The following is a 19,131-nucleotide window of genomic DNA, read 5'->3' on the forward strand; positions in this document are numbered from 1 at the left end:
ACACCAGAAGATGAGTCTGCAGGACAAGGGACACACTAGGTAACACCACTGGCTGTTTGAAAAAGCTTCTAAAGAAAATGTTTACTCCACTGGAATAAAACTCAGCTTTAAGTACCAAGAAGTTAACTGTTATTATGAAGACCAGAAATATTAATGAATTGAAAAATTATTAGTCATTAAAAATAAAAAAACTTCATGAGCTGTTGAAAAATAAGAGCACCATCTGTAGCTCAACAAACTCCTATGCTGCAGACTACCAAATCTTTTAGAAGAGCCCAGAGGAGACAGCAGTTTCCATTCATCTCTTCTTTGTCCCTAGGCATCTGCTGCAGGACAGAGATAACCACCAGACATCACACCAGACTAGATGGACTTAGCATCTGATATCTTATGATTCTGATCACAGCAATCCACATCAAAAAATAATTTCACGAGGTACAAACACACTTCACATCAGAGTAATTAAAAACAAACAAGCAATTCTGTTAGACAACCAGAAGAGTGGTCTCTTTCCCTTTTTCAGCTACAGGTAAACCAAGGCTAAGAAACAATATGACTGCAAGTAATTGTCTTGATTTAGCTGCAGTGCTACAATACATCAGCAAAGAATTATTAGCTCCCACACTTGTGTTCAAACCACTAGATGGTGCTTCTAAAATGAAGCAATTCAATATGCAAAACTGAATAATGCATGATGATTTATAAGTTGCCTTCCTCAGGATTGTTATCAATAACACTGATTAATGTAGTTAAATAGCTGCAGACTCTGATCAGAGAGGGACAACAAGAATAATTACACAGTTAAGTGAGATCAAAGAGCTGATCATTAAAACAGGGACTTTTCAAAAAGCCAGTAACAGCTGTTTTCTCAAGTAAGAAAAACTCCTCAATCTTCTGTCTTGGAAAGTCATTAGTTGCTAATATAAATATTACACTAAATAATAAATTTTGTTCACAAACTGTTGTGCCCAAAGGTTTTGAATACTGTATGGCACCAGTCAAACAAAAGTAAGTTATTAATAGCATTTACCTGTTCTTTCACTGTTCATTTTAAGACATTTTTCCCAAGAATAAACATGCTCTAATTCTCTTCTGTGAATAGCAAATTCACTTTTAAGATTTGAAAATTATAGGTAAACTGAGATACTAGCTGCTTTCCATCTATCACTGGGAAACCATCCTTTTTTTATTCACGCCCCCCAAACAAGTATCAATAGTTGTTTGGCAATTCCAGCAGCTTTGTCCTTTTTCGTTTCTGACATTTCCATCCATTTAAACGCTGCCTAAAATAATTCTCTCTCTTCCTGCATCTCAATCTACTGACCCAATTTTAAAAATGCTTTTTGCATTATATTAAGCACAGTTAACTGTGTACTTTTTTACTACCTTCCATTCTTCTAACAAACTTCTATTCATATTTAAAATCCCTTTTTCTACTTACAGTCTTTTCCTACCAAAAAATCCTGCAAACATGTTTCTTTTCATACCATTAAAAAAAACAAATCAGCTATTTCCTACTGTATCTTTTACTTTTTGGAGTCAGATTACAAGGCTGCTGAGAAAAATTACTTTGTGAAGATTTTGGTGTTCAACGTTCACCTAGAACTATTTTTTTTTTTTTTTTTTTTTTTGATACAGAACCTCCCAGAGGTTATTTGGATATTTTTGAGTTTTGCCACTGGCTCTCACTTTTCTACTTTAAGGGATTGCTCTAGATCAGCTAAGCATACTCTCTTCATCTTACTTGCTTGTTCCAATATACCCTTTTACTATCTATTAAGCCTTTTTTTTAGTTAGCATACCTATCTGCTGCTCCAAATCTTTTAACAACTATAAGTAGCAACAATTATTACTAGCTATGGCTTACTTTCATAGAAATATAGCTAAGATCCTTTAAAAAGGAAAGAAAAAGCCACTACGCACAGAGAAACAAACCTCCTCCAAGTACCTGCCATTCCAGTTATCCCTAAATGCTACATCTGATCACAGAGCACCACTGCAGACACAATTAACAAGCAGCAAGAACCTCTTGAAGATTTATCTGCTAATCCAGCTGTAGAAAGTAATTATCAGATTTAAGAGACCCACGAACAGGATTTCAGAATAAACACAGGGGAAGAAAGTAACTACGATTCTCAGCATCTCAAGCACTCCAGGGGGAGAAGATGCTCAGCCTCTCAAGGGTGTGAAAGAGCTGTGCTGAGTACCCACTTGTCAGTAAGTGCTCGCTCCTAGCTACAAGTTGGGGCCATTTCAGTGAACCCACCTTCACAGCCCCATGGGAGTCAGACAGACTTTGATTTAAAACAGACCCTGAGGGCACAGCTGCACTTTGGTCAGTCTTAGAGAAGGGGGGGGTGTTAAAAACACACCGACAAAACCTCCAGACTTTATGCATATTTTGTGAGCATCCTTTAACTGGGGTCAGGCATTCACAAAGTAGTAACTTTACTACCAAAAATTACAAATTTTGACTGAATTACAGGAACATAGCTGCTAGAAGTTCACATTTACTATGTGAAAGAAACTAGGAGCAAAACAATTCAGAGATATAAACACCAAATAAGCAATATTTCTAAAATAAAAACATGAAAAATAAACATACCCTGAAGATGTTTCAGTCTGTTATGTTAAACAGATTAAAAAACATATTCAAGTTGTGGTTAGAGACAGACTTTTTTTCCCCATCATACACAAAACAGCTCTTTTAAAATAGCAATAAACATCAGCTCAATTCAAAGCAGGTACCTCTATGAGCTAGTAACCCATGTATTTTTCAAGCTAGTCTCCAGATTTAAGCAGCAGCATTCATAGAAATTATTCTGTATTCTCTGGACATCAAATGCATTTCAAATCTCTGCAAAACCAGCCCATTTTTGCTGGACACTCAGATTTTCCTGGGAGCAGATTCTGACCGGACACCTGTGGAATGTTCCAGCAGGTACAAGATAAGAAATTCCCAGAAGTGGCAGGGAACATTTCTATGATATCTGTGCACACAGACAAATATCTTGATTTAGACAGGACCGTTCTTTTGCCTCAGAAAGGTGGTGATGCCTGGGAAGCCTGCAGTGTCCTGAGGAGGTCAGAGTAACTATTGCTCCACCGATGCGCTGCAATTCAAGAACACTACTGCTTCAAAAGCACCCCTCTGCAAAAGTGTTCAGAAGCAAACACCATCCTCCCTCCAAACACTTAAAAACCCATTGAATCCACAGTCCCCAAAAGCAAAACACATATTACAGACAACATTTTAAAAATTAAACAACAATCAATGTGGCACAGGAGGCTGGAAACAAAATCTTGTCTCTGCTCTGTCTCCAATACATCAGTTAAAAGTCTGCCTCCCGGCAGCTCTACAGATCACGTCACTGCTATTTATTTCATTCTCTGGTTACCTCTACCGCTGGCATTTGATCCAGTTTATCAGAATCTGGCGTATCAGCATACCTGAGGAACAGAGCTGGGCAGGAAGAGCACTGACTGAACAAGGATCTAGGGAAGCCGTGCTGTTCCCGTGACACACTCACAACATTAGTCAAGATCTTCCACTTCCTACACCCACATTTTCTCTCCCATTCTTGGTATGTTCAAACAGATGCAGCAGTTACCAAGTAAATACCCCTGCCTCGATGCAGGTCGTGCATCTTGCAGTAACTCATGATTACCCCAAGATTTTTGTGATTTCACCTTGTTAAGCACTCTATTTCATTTCCTTGTCTCCACCATTTAAAAAGATTAAGCTGAATTAATTTACATATTTTGGGGCTGTGTTTTTTCAGGGATGAATTATGAAATAGTTCCCCTAGGATTAAGCTACTCCATATATTCAGGTTTTTGAGCAGGCTGTACTATGAATTTGCTGCACTCTGATGTCATCCCACCCCTTGCCTTCAAAAGTACCTCTGAATAGACACCAAAGCTCTGGACCAAACACCCAGTGGTATCAAAATCTGCTGCCATACACAAGTCCTATTATATGACAGTAGGACCTGGAATATTTCAGAAGAAGTATTCCCCATCACTGGGAGCAGCAAAACCTAACTGATAAAATGCACCTGGAGCCCACAGTACCTAACACAAGTAACATAAATCCTGAGACCTGAGTGCCCCCACCAGAGTAAGTATTCAGCAAAGTCCTCTTCAAAACACATTACATTCAAAACAGACTCTGGAACCCACTGATCTTTTGGGAAACATTGCAAATTCCTTTAAATACAAAAGCAAGCAATACAACCAGGAAAGGTACAGTCTCTACATGTGAGATCCTCTGCCTCACCTTCTATAAAAGAAGTGCTATTCAAACCTCTGTGTATTTAATGACACGATCCACACCCACTCAACAAGCACACCAGGAAAAATGCCTTTTTCTGGAGCTCTTACAATTCACCAGCAATGCATTCTGAATACCAGAACAAAAATGACGTCGTAAGCTACTGAAACTAAGAAAAACTGTTGGCAAAGAAGGTATAAATAGACAACAAAAAGCAGTGGTGCTGGTTCTAAACCAACAGCAATAGGCGTTCCTGATTTATGAGGCCCATTGTCATGCAACAGGCTTGAAAAGTCACTTTACCCCAAGAGAAGTCCCACAGAACTATAAGTATACCTTATTTGATACAGATCCTGAATGCCCAACACATGCCTTACAAGAAAGGGTCAGCAAATTAAAAAACAAGTTTTATCACAAAAAGATAAAATTGCTATTAGAAAGAAAAACAATGTGAAATCTAGTGACTTTTGTTTAAAAAACAGTGACAAGAGCTGTATTGAAAAATATTTCCTCTGCATTTAACAGTTTTCCTTTTTGTTCATTAACTATTCTTCCCTTGTATAAAACACCTACAAATAAGAAAATTCAATTTAAGTTACCTATAACTTGTTACTGTATTTCTGGTTACTAAATCTCTACATTCTCTCTCTTGCAGTTATTAGCAGCAATATCTGACAATTATACGTTCTTCAGCAGTTCCCAAAAGTTAGGACTACATGTAAAATCCATAAAGCCAGTGTAATATGAACTTTTATTTTACAGCATCACCTCGGCTTTTTTTTTTTTTTCACTGCAACATACTGGCCAAAATACAGCCAAAAGAACGGAGTACATGGAAGGTGCACAAACTGAGACCCAAGACTGATAGCAAAGCATAGGAAAAAACGTCTGATAGAGACCAACAGAAACCAAAATTAAATCAAATACTTCAGAAAGTGAATAACTATACTGACTGCTGTAACGGCCGGACAAGAAAAAAGATGCTAGAGATGTTCAAAACCAGTAATGTCCTTGATTTACGAGCCGAACATCACACACCAGATAAGATCACTCTCCAGACAGTTGTTACTTAACTCGAGGCAGAGGATGATAATTTCGTTGCAAAGCAAACTGCGATTCTTGGATTCCTTCCAAGAATTTCAAAGCGAGAAGGGCACAAAACACTCACAGAGCACCTCGCAATAGATCTCCTAACTTCCGAAGTTTCCAGGTGCACACACACAGCGTTAACGGCACAACAGGAGCGCCCGAACATCTCCCGGAGCCGGGCTCGGCGCAGCCCGCAGCGCCCCGGGAGCGCCGCCCGGGCTCCGCCGCCTCCCCGCGGTGCCGGCGGAGCCCCGAGCCCGCCGCGGCTCGGAGCGGCCCCGCGGCTCGGAGCGGCCCCGCGGCTCGGAGCGGCTCCCGCTCGGAGCGGCCCCGCGGCTCGGAGCGGCTCCCGCTCGGAGCGGCCCCGCGGCTCGGAGCGGCCCCGCGGCTCGGAGCGGCCCCGCGGCTCGGAGCGGCCCCGCGGCTCGGAGCGGCCCCGCGGCTCGGAGCGGCTCCCGCTCTGCTTTGTCATCCCGCCGCAGCGGGCGCCGCGCTCCGCGCCGCTCCCGCGCTCCGCCCGCGGGCTCCGCTCGCCCCACACGGCGCCCCCGGCCGCGGAGCGACCCGCGGCTGCGCGCCGGGAGCCGCGTCCCGACTTCCACCCGCGCCGTGACGGTGACCCCGGGCAGCGGCGGCTCCTCGCAACTTGCCTTGGGTTTGTACAGCCACTTTCTGAACCTGTTCATCATCACCGCGGCCGCTGGCACCCCGCTGCCGCCGCCGCCGCTGCCACGGGAGCTGCCGGCTCCACACCCGCGCCGCTCGGAGGACCGAGGCGAGCCGTGCCCCTGGCTGGGAGCTCCCCGGGTCGCGCTCTGCTCCCGCTCCGCCGCGCTTCCCCGCGGAGCGGCCGCCGGGCGCTCCCGTCAGCGCAGGGACCGTCCGGCGGCTCCGCGCGCGCCGCGCCGCCCCGACCGCCCCCAAAACATTGCGCGGCCGGCGGCAGCGCCGCCCCACCGCGCATGCGCGACACCGCCCCCGCGCCCTCCCCTCCCCACCCAATAGGGTGGCGGCCCGGGGCGGGCACGCGCAGTTGCCCCGCCCATCAACCTGCTCATTTGCGTAACACGTGGAGGGGGCGGGAAGATGCGTGCCGCGCAGGCCACGCCCCGGCGAACGCCTTGTTGCGGTGGCTGCCGGGAGTTGTAGTTTTCCGCGGGCCGCCCTGCGCGCGTCCGCTCGGGACTCGCAGACCCTACCAACGCCCGCCAGCGCTGTCCGTGCTCCAGAAACTGGCGCGCCACCGACCGCTGGCTGTGCATGAGCGGAAACACCCGGGGGGAAAGGTACTAGCTCCGTGGCAACGGCAGCAAACAGCCGCCGCCATCTTGTTTCCGCGCTCGTGTAGTTCCGGGTGCCCGGTCGCGCCGTTTCGCAGCACTGAGGCGGGCTCGCAGCAGGACTACAGCTCCCAGCAGCCCTCGCGCTCCTTGGCAACGGCGCGCGCGGGGTCGCCGCGGCTGGAGGGACCGCGCCGGGACACGGAGCAGCCCGGGACGGGAGCGGCGGGCACGGCCGGGGACGGGAGGGGCAGCGGCCGGGCGAGGCAGATGTGGCCGTACGTGACACCCCCGGAACGAGCCGGGTGCAATTCCCGACGCGTGAAAGCGGCGGGTGCCCTGGGCAGGCTCGCGGCTCCTTCGCTCCTTTGTTTTCATGCAGTCCTAGGATCACAGAGTGGTTTGGGTAGGAAGGAACCTTAAAGCTCATCCGTTCCCAACGCCCCCGCCCTGGGCAGGGACACCTTGCTCGGGAGCCGGCTGCTCCAAGCCCCATCCAGCCCGGGCTGGAGCACTGCCAGGGATGGGGCACACACAAATCCTCCGGGCAGCCTGTGCCAGGGCCTCACCACCCTCACAGGGAGGAGTTCCTCCTGAATGTCTAATCTAAACCTGCTCTCTTTCAGTGCTCGTATTTATTAGCTGTTTGTAAGTACAACAGAAAGCATCAAGGGGGCTTACAAGTGTGTTACGCTGTGGACAGGGTTGCTGGGCTTTGCCCCCTGAAATTTTGGGCAAGTAGCCAGCCTTGGTGAACATTTGTTAACCCACCTCATAAACATAGTAAAACTTATTTGCAGAAGGTTTTGTACAATAAGTATTTAATTATAAAGTTGTGCGAGCTAAGAGATAAAAAAATACCACGTCATGTTAAGGAAAACACTTGCAGTAGGTATACAAAACATTCAAATACATGAAAAGTAAAATTAAGATCCTCAAAGTGAACATTTTCCATCTGATCTGTCTGAATTTTGCAGGGAGGCTTAGTTCAGCTCTTTTTAAGGACAGCTTTCATTAGAGGAAGTGCAATCACAGTCTTTCTAGGCCAGGAATGTGGGAGCAGATATAAAACCTGAAAGAACCTTTCAGGTCACTGAAACCAATTCCTACAATTGTGGCCACTCTTATCCTCTGTAATTGCTTTCAAAATATCTCCAAGCTCCACCATAAAATAAGGTCAAGTCAGGTTCTCGCCTCCTTTAACTGAAATCTACAGCTGATAATGGAAGAAAATTTCTGCCATTTTATACACAGTATAAATTTATATCACTTTGATACATAATAACTGGAGTAGTTTTCTAATCGATTGTGTGGAAATAAGGGTGCATATCATACAAGAAGCATTTTATTCTCAATGTGTATGTTTTTAAAACATTGCCAAAAATAATAACAGCTTATTAGAAGTGGGGTCTTTTCTATTAAGACCCCCTGTGTGTTCAGAGATCTGAAGGCATCTTAGTTTTCACATTCCAGTTTTGGGGCTTAATGATTGTTATTTGGGAGGAGGTGTGGATATCAGTGCATGAGAGCTCGAATTTCTTACTGGTATGCCAGAACAAAAAGCATTTGTTACTGGCAGAGCTGTTGGAGCCTGAATTATGATTCACTCTGAAGTACAGAGATATTCCTCCCTCGCTTATCCAAAATCCCTTGTGAGTGTAAGAACCTTGGCAGGTTCTTACCTGAGAAAAAAATGATTCTCAGAGGAGTGGAGTAACAGTGATTCCCTTGCACAGTGGTGCCTTTCTCTGTATTTGTCATCCCTTATTAGGATCCAACCCTGTTTTGCTGGACTTTTTTTTTTATTTAGACATTTTGTCTTAATCATAACAGGTACCTAAATGGCTATAGTGAATGTAATCACAGACAAACTCTTTTTTTCAGTTCTTTGAGATTAGTAATGAAAAGTGCTTTTTAGGCAATTACTTAGTAAGATGGTACTGAAAGGTAGAGTACAATACCACTGTGTCTGGAAATATTATCATAATACTTAAAACGGAGAAATTAATTATGTTTACCACAGTGGGGATGAATCATCTGGATCAGGCATTCTTTATTGACGTCAAAATATTGTGATATATAAAATACAAGAATTATTTTCAAAATTACATTTTTATTTTCACCATGGAAAGGTGCTTTTGTTCACTTTTTTTTTTTCCCATTGCTAAACCAGCTTAATGACTTTCAGGCCTGGTAATTGCTGTGATTGGTCTTTCATACACAACAACGTGTGTGTGTGTGTGTGTGTGTGTGTGTGTGTGTGTGTGTGTGTGTGTGTGTGTGTGTAGGAACAAATGCATTATAGTTCTTGTCATCTGAATATTAAAATTGAGGTAACAAGTCCTACACATTCTCAGACATATGGATAAGGCTTCATTTGAGAGAGACAAAATCCAGTCATTTCACAAGAAAAGCATCAAACATAAATACTCAACTGCTGTGCCTTCACAAACCTTGGCAGTGGCCCAGACCACTGAAATGCTGTGATCATGGCCCAGCCTGCTGACCAACAGTCACTGCTTCCTTATAATTCCTCTCTGTTCCTGTTCTTTTGTTGCTTTTGAAAAACAGGCTGTTTACAGCAACATGTGATGAAATTTAAGACTAAAATTTTGCTTTCTGATACATCTCACTGGGAACAGCAGTGTGTTAAGTAGGACCTGTGTGCACACAGGGAAAAGTCCATGTTTCTTTCTATATTATCTTTAATTATATTTTGTCAAATAACCTGGTGCAGTAGCATTTATCCTTAAGATATTTTGAGATATTTACAATATGTCATTTTGTCTTCTGTTTTCTTGATGTTTGTACTGTATTTTCATTTCCCCTGTCAGCTGTTCTGAGTAACTGTGATTTTGAAAGCTTGACCTAAATGTTCTCTTCTGCATTACTGCAGTCTAACTTCTGTATGAGCCTATCACCATGCATTATGCCACAACTGAAGGAGGCACGAAAAAATAATGATTTTCTGTATTTATAGGATTCTCCATGGTGAAGATGGTCAGCCACAGAGAACTTATTGCACTAATAGTGCAACAGCTTAACAAATTCAACCCTGAATATCAGAGCATGGAGGATTTCTTGAATGAATCAGCTATGATGTTGCAGGTATATTAAGGTTTGGTTGATCTTACACAGTTTACTTTGTTACTGTGTGATTTTAAATGCAAAGGTATCTGTTTTCTAACCTGTTGTTGTAGCTTTCATTGATTTCCCTTACAGTGACATTTTTTGTTCATGAGTAAAGCCTAAATTTCTTATGGTTATCACCAGAAAACATGGCAGTAAAGCCCAGAGGGGTTGAAAAACTGCTTGGATAACAACAAGAGGAAGGGAAAAAAAAGCAACAACCTTCTAAAATTGATGAGATAGTCATAGGGAAAACTTCTGTTCCACTTCTGGTTAAGCTGTTTTGAAGATTCTTACTCTTTTCTTCCTTCCAAGCAGAAGTTTCTGACAGCACCACCCATTTGTATGTACAAATGCAGGTCAAAAGCTGAGTCACAAGATCAGGTATTCTTGCTTTGAGGACATAAGTGACCACCACAACAGTGGGATAGAAGGACAGTGACAATAAATCAGCCAGCAGATTCTAATGTAATACTGCAAGTAACCAGACCATGATTTTCCCATTTGTTTCTGTTCTGGCTGAAGCAGTTTCCATCCTTTCCTGACCATAATGTGTCACCTCTTCCCATCTCTTTGTCCTCAGTGTCACCCTGAATTGTGCTGAGGCAGCTAGTGGAGTGAATCAGCTTTAGCAAATCACTAAGGGAAAACAGTAATATTGTTTAGACTGCTATTGTCTGTGTGTGCCATGTGTTATCAAATGACATTGCTGGAGCCCTGATTCCACACTGCCATGTGGCTCCAGTGCTCATTTCCCCTTCTGACAATAAGGTATAAACCACTGCTATTCCAGTCAGATAGTCTTTTGCATTGATTTTGCATAAATACAAATGAACTAAAGGAATATAAAACTGTGGAGGTGTGGTAAGAAAGCCAGGGGCTGAGCAGTGGCTTCACACCCATTCCTGGGGTGCTTGCCTTCTCCAACAGTTGCCACTCAGGCCCCTTTTCTCTGACCCTGCCCTCCTGCCTTGTAGTACTGGCTTAACTCTTTGTGATTTATATTCTAATTACATCAGGGAACTGATCCAGTTTCAAAGTAATCATTTTTCACTGGGCAGAGAGCAGGTAAATTCAGTTACCACTGCTGCCAAAATAAATGTTTACAAAATATGAGTCTTCAGATCATTGTTCTTCTCAGCCCAGGAAAGGTGATAGATACAAAGACAAAAGAAGGAGTGAAATATGAATTAATTAGTGAAATATGAATCCAAAGTTTCATAATAAACCCTTTAAGAAAGGGAAGGACAGGGAGGATAGCTGAGGCCAAAGGCAAGGCCAAAATCTTTCTCTGGGTTACTTTTAGGTCTCATAGAATTTATCGAAGAAAGTAAAAAGTAAGACCTGTGTTTATATAAAATTCAATTTTGGTTCAGTACCAAATGGGTGATTAAAATTCATCATGAAAAATTCACTTAATTCTTTCTTTTCTGTTTCATAGGAGGCAGATAATCCTAAAAATATTGTAGCATTTTCGTGCACCTGATTTTCAGGTTTGGTAACTTAACAGTTAGCCAATATTAACTAATCCATGCAGAAACTTCCTTCAGTTTGTATCCTGATTAACAGCCTGGCTCTAAATCACAGACTGGATTCATACCTGTTTGTCTCATGCCAGCAGCACAAAAAATAGCAAAGCTCAGGTTGTCTACTGACCAGGAAAAAATCAGGAGAGTCAGATTCCAAGAGACCAAATCTAAGTAATTACAAGACTCAGCTCTATATTTATTTGCTGACTTAGTTGTGCAGTATATCACACTTGACTTCTCTGCAAGTCTTCTGTTCTTTTAAACTCTTTTAATAGTTTTCCATCCCCTCACAGTGCATTCAGATATTAACATTCATGATGTATATCTTTATTGTATTTGGGTGGTTTAGAGTCTATGTCTTCTAATGTGGTATCTGAGGTGTCTTGTTTAGTTCTTTGATAACTTGTTGCTGGCCTCCATAAAATATCCTCCTTAACCTATTGTTCACCTGTCTGGGGATGTTTCTGGTGAAACCAACAATTTTGGGCTAGACTATTTCCCTCAAAATAAAAGCACAGTACACAAAAGTCATTCTAGAACATATTCAAGGAGTTCAGCACCACACTGGCAGGGGCTGCAGGAGCCACTGTGATGCCAGTCTTGTCAAGTGCCAGATCCTCAAAATAAGTACCTCTGACAGCCACACACTGCCACCTGAACTGCCAGGAGCCAAGGACATTCTGCAGAGCCAAACCTCTGTCAGAACAAAGTAGATTTTAAGAGCAGTATATGTAGGAACTGATTGAAACTAAACAAAATTACTCCTTTGGAAATCTGATAGAGGAAATGAAGAGATGGGCATCCTCGGCTGATCAGAAATGGGGAAGACATCAGCAAAGAGTAAAAAATGAAATGCAGAATGGAACTGAGTTGTGAAGCATCTTGACAGGCAGCTTTAGTTTTATGTGCTAGAATCAACTGTGAGATGGTAGGTGGAGTAAGTGGGTCAAATCAATGGACTAGCAGGATGAACTTAGCAGTAGCATTCCAGATGGTTGGTTTCCTAAGATGGGGTTGGTTAAACCCACAACAGAGACAGTTATTTCATTAAAATAGAAAACTCTGAGAAACTACCTTCGATTTTTAGCTAGGAAGTGATAGAAAAATACTATTTTAAATGTGCTGCTCAAAAACAGTGAAGAAGATGTGCACATAGTGATGATTATCTGCATGAAAAATGACCTCTGGAGTCATGGGTTTGACTGACAGGCAGGGTGGCAATAGAACCAATAACTGAGGAAAGAAGTAGCATAAGAGTGCCGAAGCTTTGTCTTTGCACTGTTGAAATTAAACTGACAGCATTGAGAAGGAAATGTCACAGACAGAGGTTTGCATCCTAGCCTGAAGTTTAGGGTTCTTATTTGTGTACATGATAAATGGGAATATGTTACAAAAGGAAGCTGGATGCAGTGCTACAGGAGGGAGTCTGGAAGGCACAATCTGTCTTGATCCAAATATCCCTGTCAGCCATTTGCCAACAGCAGGAGACCATTCTTGTGGGAATCCTTGCAAATTAAAGCAATAAAAATATCTGGTGAACTGAGGCACAGGAAAAAAAGTGAAAGTGGGCAAGCAATTATATTTTAAAATGAAGGATTTTACAATATGAATGTATATAAAAATAAGCAGCAAAAAATAAATCAGGTTGAAGCCATCAAGTTGAAAATATATTTGCTTTGCAAATGATAGTAAGAAGGAATTCAAAGATTTTCATATTGTATCTTTTACTAAGTATACAATCAGCCACTGTTGAATATTCTGATCACAATCCAACAGGTTTCTTTTGGTTTCACTCTGCTGCTGCAAAGGTGACAACAGTTCAGAGCATAGTCAATCTTCAGCAAGATTTTATTTTTAATTTCTAGATGCACATAAAGTTACATAATTAAACAAAAGTCAAAATACATGATTATGTGAAATAGTATATTTTAGTCTCTCATAGAAACTGTGTAGAAATGTTTATATTTTGACAGTGCACAATGGCTGTACTGTAGAGGTTTGGAATACTCTGCTAGCCAAATATTGAGTGCATGGCAGAGAAGGATAAACTGAGTTCTGTTCAATGCTCCATCATTTTTCTATCCCTGGCCTTTTTCTTGCCCTCAAGTTTATTTGCTCACGTCTCTTTATTTAACCTGTCCCAGTTCCATCTCTTCAAGTGGTTGGTTCCAGTACTATTGTCCTGTGCAGCAAGTCCTGCCCACCTCTTTGGTATTGTTCTGCTCACTTCAAAGTTCTTGCACATTCAGTTCCAATCTCTACTGTACCTCAATCAAATGAGAAATATCTCTCTCTCTTTTCAAACTGAAGCCCACAAGAGGCAGATGCCACAGAGAAAGTAGGTGAGACAGGATCTCTTCTACCAGTTTGAGCTCCCAGACTGAGCCAGTATGACTTGTTCCAGCCTCACCCTCTATTGTAGTGAAAGCTCTGCTTGCCCTGCACTGGGCACGGTAAGGGCACACACAGTCCTCAAGGGAGTTCACTGCTACAGTTTAAATTCACACAAAACACATGCAAATGGCTATTTTTCACTTGGCAAAATGTGCTTGGATTTTCATAAGAAAACCAAAAGGCCAAATTTGTAAGGCACTGCTGACTCCTGTATGCCACTTTGAAAATACATCCCCAGCTGTTTCCCTGCATTTGGTTTGAAAATACCTAGTATTTCCAAACAGGTAAAAAACCTGAAATTTTGACAACTTCGTGTCAAAAATCAGTTACATTTATGAGGCCATGTGAGCTACTCTCCACTTGTTCCTCTCAAATAACATAGGAGGTTATCCATTCGCTTCAGCAGAAGAATAATCAACCTCTTGATTATTATTTTAACTTCTTAATGCATCTTTATAGTTTTATTCAAATGTCTGTTCCACCTGAGCATATTCTCTTAGTGCAGGAAATCTTATTTCAAGATTTGAGACAGAAATCCCTTGGGAAAACATTTGGCTGTACAGTCTGCTTCTGAGTATATTCCAGAGGGGCTGCCCAAAGTTAGCAGCATTACCCTGTACATTCCTTGGTTTACATGAGAAAAGTAGTTTATTTGTAGGAAATTGATGGCATTAGATTCTGCTCTCCAGAGGTTTTTTCCTAGCTGTATGTGGGATTTAGCTTTACACATCCCATTTACAGCAGTGATGGCTGCACACCCAACCCCTGTGTACTGCTTGAAAAAAGCACCCATCTCTCCCTGCATTTTTGTAATTGAGGTAGATCAAGAAGATACTACATCAAATAACCACTAGGACACATTTTTCATTCATTGCACTTTGCAGCCACTCAGGGTTTCAATATGCAAGTAGGAAATCAGAAAATTAGTGCCAAAAAAAAAGAAAGTGAGGTTAAAGAAAGGTAAACTATTACTGGGACAGTAGTTCAGGTCTGACTCAACCACTGTATGCATAAAGATAGAATGTTCTTTTGGTGTGATGGAAATACATAAACAAACTGCTGAGTGCCAGGGAGCTGTCAGTGTTTAAAACCAAGGTGCGAAGAGAGAACATGATCTCTACAAGGCCACTCGGGAAGCAAGAAAGATACGTCCAAATCTCAGCTCCTGTCTTCCAACTCCTAGTGCAGGCTTCTGTATAAAATTGGAGTTAGGAAAACTCACTGATTATTAGGCTCTTGTTTTAGAGAAAAAGAGATCAGATATGGAAGGATTTTTAATTCTTGAATAATGGGAAATTAATAACACAGTTTCCTCTAATTAGGATGTGATCAAAATCAGTCTAGAGATGTTAAACTCCATATATTTTATTTCTGCTACATGTTTATTGTTCTCAGTGAGTGATCAGACTTTATGTTTTCCCAGGAACTTTGAGTTGTAATTTAGTTATTTATAGTCTTCACGTTTATTGTACTGTAATTTACAATGTTGATAACATTTGTTTTTCACTGCAAATATTTTCAATAAAACCGCAAATTCATTAGCAATATGATGGATGATTCCTAACTGCAACAAACAAACCTCACCTTCAATCACAAAGAATCATATTATTCCCTCAAGCCTCCTAAAAACAAAGAAGTCCAGTTAAACGTTTTTGCTTCAGTACTGTGACCTTGTTACTATTAAACCAGAATTCAATTCTAATTATCTTGAATAACACATTAACTTTAAATAATTCCTAAGTCTATCTCAGATCTTTGTTATATATTCACATTCAAATTTACATCTGTTCCTGTTGTTCTTCATTTGAATGATCAGATTTCTTCTTCTTGTTTATCTTCCTAAATGCTTTTTAATGCTTCTTGTATCAGACTGATGCCATCCAGATAATATTTTCATTCCTCTGTACTAAACCCCCTTCTTTTTACTAAGCATTATTCACTTAAATCTGTCAGAAATTATCCATATCCAAAGGTGATCTTTCATACAGTGCATGGTGTACATAAGGCTAATTTCATCAGACCTTTTATAGGAATGGACTGCATCTGTTCATTTTAAAAAATATTAAATTTTGTATCTAACTGAAGTGTCCCAGGTATTGTTCTTCCTTGTGACTGTCAGAATCAAGCTTTGGCTATGACAACAAGAGACAGATTTTAACACAGGAGTTACAAATCAATGTTCATGCCTTTCTCTATGCACATAGCTCACTTTATTTTCAGTGGAATTACCTGCTTCAATCAGAGTTGCAGGATCAGACCCATCAAATTGACCTTCCTACATACATCCCAGCTACAGAAGAGCCTATTTCTGTAAAATCAGAACTGCCACCCCAAATTCACTGTTCTGTTCCTTTATCCCTCTCATGCTGATAGCGAGATATGTTTATGAGCTTCCCATTTCACAAGAACATGGTGTGATTTGGCACAACTCTTCATAGTTCTCGTTTGTGCTGGTTCAGCTGTGTCTCACACATGCCCACTCAACTGATTTTACTCAATTGGGAGTAAAATCCTCAAATGTCAAAAGTCATATATTTAAATATGAAGAAAAAGTAATGCAAGAATGATAGATTTGGTGAAATAAAAGGAAGTCTAATTTGTATTTTTATTTACTGACATAAATTCAGATTAGGATCTTTGTAAGGAAATTATGGAGTTTTCTGCAGTGTTCTGAGATTTAATATTAAGTACAAGGGAAAATAATGTTCACTGTACTTTTAATACAGCATTGGTCAGCACTGTCTGCTCTAGATGAAAAATACTAGCTTGTGACACCAACACGGATTGTGAATAGTAGAAGCAGAATATTTTCCTACTTATATCCAATGATCCCAGGGGGTTTTCCCACTTACTTCAGAGAGAAAGAAGACTGGGTTCTGATGACTGATTCAAGCCCTGGTGACGTCAGTAGGAATACTTTCTTTCATTTTTACAGCATTTTGATTAGACCCTTGGAGAGGACTAGCACTGATAACTGAAGCACTCTAATCAGACTCTATCTGCAAAATGTGCACGTTCTTCCTAGAAGTTCTCTACATACTATTGCACAGTTCTCTCAGGAGGTGAAAGCTATTTTATCTTTTCATAAAATATTATTTCTAAAATGTTTGTTTCACCTAAATTATATCCTTAGCCTGAGAAGTCTCAAACAGAGCATGGCTGATATTTCTTTCCCTTTTTCACTCCAGAGAGAAGAGCTTTTCTTTCTCTCCTTTTCTGATCTCTCTGGCCCCTTCAAACAGGTCCCACTGTAACCAGCCTTGTTATAATACACCCATGGTGGAGGAGCTTTCCTTTTGTAGATATTTCTCCATTTAATTCATGCTATTTCGTGTACTAACCCATGGTGGAAGTTGTGTTCAAAGCCCTTTTTACCCAGTCTCTTCTCTCCTTGAGGAAACTTGACTGATTCCCAGCTACAGCTGTGTGCCAGAGAGCAGGAAAAATACATCCATGGAAGCAGGCTACAGGTATTAGGGTTTTCCCAAAAGGGGGAAGTAAAACCAATCACCACATAATTAGACAAGAATCACATTTCTTTCCCAGGACCATTCAGGATAAATTCAGACAGAATCAAGTTGGTTTTTTTTTTACAACTTAAACACTTAGTAATCAGAAAAAGCTGGAATTGGATGCCATGGAGAGAATAGTGTCAGATATTTGTATCTGTTGAAGATCTGTTTTGTCTTCTGGTATTTTTAATATTCAATGTACAGAAGATGAGCACTGCATGTGTTACTTTCACCTGTAAATTATCTGGCCTTCTTTACACTGAAGGGCTCAGACATAGTTGCAAACTTAGCTAACTGCTAGTTGTTTCAGAGAAATATGTTATTAAAGTGTACTTAAAAAGGTAAAAAGTTGCTCTGATGGTCAGAATAAATGCTCACAAATTAGTGTTTATTAATTCTTTTTGGCACCAATGACTTAATGTGTTGCTTGGGGCAAATCTCTTACCTGCTCCATGCTATAGTTCCTGCCTGTACAACATGGTATTAGCCAAAAGCAATCTCATTAAATACAATTAATGCTAGTAAAGTGTTTTGAAAACCTCATACATAAGGTGCTATAAACATACAATCTGTCATACTGTACCATTTCAGGATCACTTGATGCTCTCTGAAATGCATCCCACTGACATAAAGCACAGCACAAAGCCCCACAGAAAGAATGCATTTAGCAATTAGTGCTAGAAATTACACCTGACCAACCTATTATTTTCCCAAAGCTATTATTATTTCAGATATACAGATAAACTGTAAATATCCTGGATGAGCTTTGTAGAGGACACAATGCACTTTCTGTTGAGGAGTATCCTAACTGGTTTAAAGCACTGGCTGAGGTTTTGAGTCACTAGATTATCTGCAGGGCTTAACCAACAATTGGCTCACCTTTGGGATTTCCTGTCCAAGTACTCCTCGTGTCCAGTCTTGTTTAGTTGACTGAGTAGTGATGAGATCACTTCCTTAGGGGACATAGCTGCAGGCTGCTCAACTAGTCTCGATTTTCACATGTAGAAACAGAACATGTGGTACCATCTGTGGCTGAAAGCAGATTCAGCTGATTATGTTTCATGACAAGACGTTTTGTCCTGTGGTCCCCAGAACTGCCAGTCAGTGCTGATGTTGTGGGGCACAGCTGTCCCCAGGCTGCATCTCCTGTCACCCTTGTCTCAAGGCCATATGGTGGTTATGTACATTCTAACTCAAGGTGTAAGCAAGAGTAAGAACTTCTGTGTTCATCCTAACACTTCTGAGTTAAGTCAGAGCAGTAAAGTAGAGAAACTGTAGACAGTTAATTGCATTTTAGTCTCCACTGTATAGGAGGTGAGTTGGGCACAAGTGGTGTCCTGTTGTAACCTGTTTGTCTATTCTTGGCCACCTCTGCAAAGTAGATTTGAAAAGCACAGGTTTGCCAAAGCACTTTGTATCAAATTACACAGAACATGATTGCAAAGATCTAATCTAATAAAGATCTTGAAAACAACTGAATTTTAGCTTTCTAACAGAGATAGCTGAGAGAGTTTCTGTTGGGCTTGTTTCCAACAGGCTTGACCAGTTTTATGATGGACTTTCTGTTTCTTAACAGAACTACCATTTTTTGCAGTTTCTTCATAAGTAACACCATTTGCTCAAGGGAACAATTGTTTCAGATTCAAAATGTCACAATCCTGCTTTGACTGGAACTACATCCTCTCTGACTTTGCCATTCAGGTTTCTAGGTTTGCTTTTGCCTTTTGTAGTAAATTCTTAGAGATCTCATATCAAATATTATATATATGTGTGTATGTGTATATATATATCATCATTTAGTGGGGGCTTAGATTTATGGGTTTTCTTTGTTAGTTTCATGAAAGAACTTACATAAATCTTCATCCATAAAAGGTGTCTGTGTGCCCTAGAAGAATCCTCAGTGCTTAGCAAGCTGGAGTCCATAC

At 41.3% G+C, this 19,131-nt stretch overlaps 2 protein-coding genes across 9 annotated transcripts in view; one reads left to right on the top strand and one right to left on the bottom strand.

Moving 5' to 3' along the window:
- The window catches only part of ZFYVE28 (zinc finger FYVE-type containing 28), a 148,362-nt gene extending 142,128 nt beyond the window's left edge, over positions 1 to 6,234 (bottom strand). For all 5 annotated transcript variants that reach the window (XM_021550715.4, XM_021550714.4, XM_021550713.3 and 2 more), the window contains exon 1: positions 6,013 to 6,234. In XM_021550715.4, the coding sequence (XP_021406390.2) occupies positions 6,013 to 6,051 (39 nt within the window). In that variant the 5' untranslated portion in view covers positions 6,052 to 6,234. The remainder of the gene's footprint in view (positions 1 to 6,012) is intronic.
- A 233-nt stretch (positions 6,235 to 6,467) lies between these two features.
- CFAP99 (cilia and flagella associated protein 99) overlaps positions 6,468 to 19,131 on the top strand; it is a 49,124-nt gene continuing 36,460 nt past the window's right edge. Inside the window, exons 1-2 of one of the 4 annotated variants that reach the window (XM_085577584.1) lie at positions 6,468 to 6,648; positions 9,623 to 9,750. In XM_085577584.1, coding sequence (XP_085433710.1) covers positions 9,631 to 9,750 — 120 coding nt within the window. In that variant the 5' untranslated portion in view covers positions 6,468 to 6,648; positions 9,623 to 9,630. Of the gene's footprint in view, positions 6,649 to 6,767; positions 7,049 to 9,622; positions 9,751 to 19,131 lie in introns of those variants that run through there. The other 3 variants (XM_021550731.4, XM_085577583.1, XM_085577585.1) reach the window with 3 other exon arrangements.

The sequence above is a fragment of the Lonchura striata genome, chromosome 4 (assembly GCF_050655825.1).
Source record: "Lonchura striata isolate lonStrDom1 chromosome 4, ASM5065582v1, whole genome shotgun sequence".
Taxonomy (NCBI): domain Eukaryota; kingdom Metazoa; phylum Chordata; class Aves; order Passeriformes; family Estrildidae; genus Lonchura; species Lonchura striata.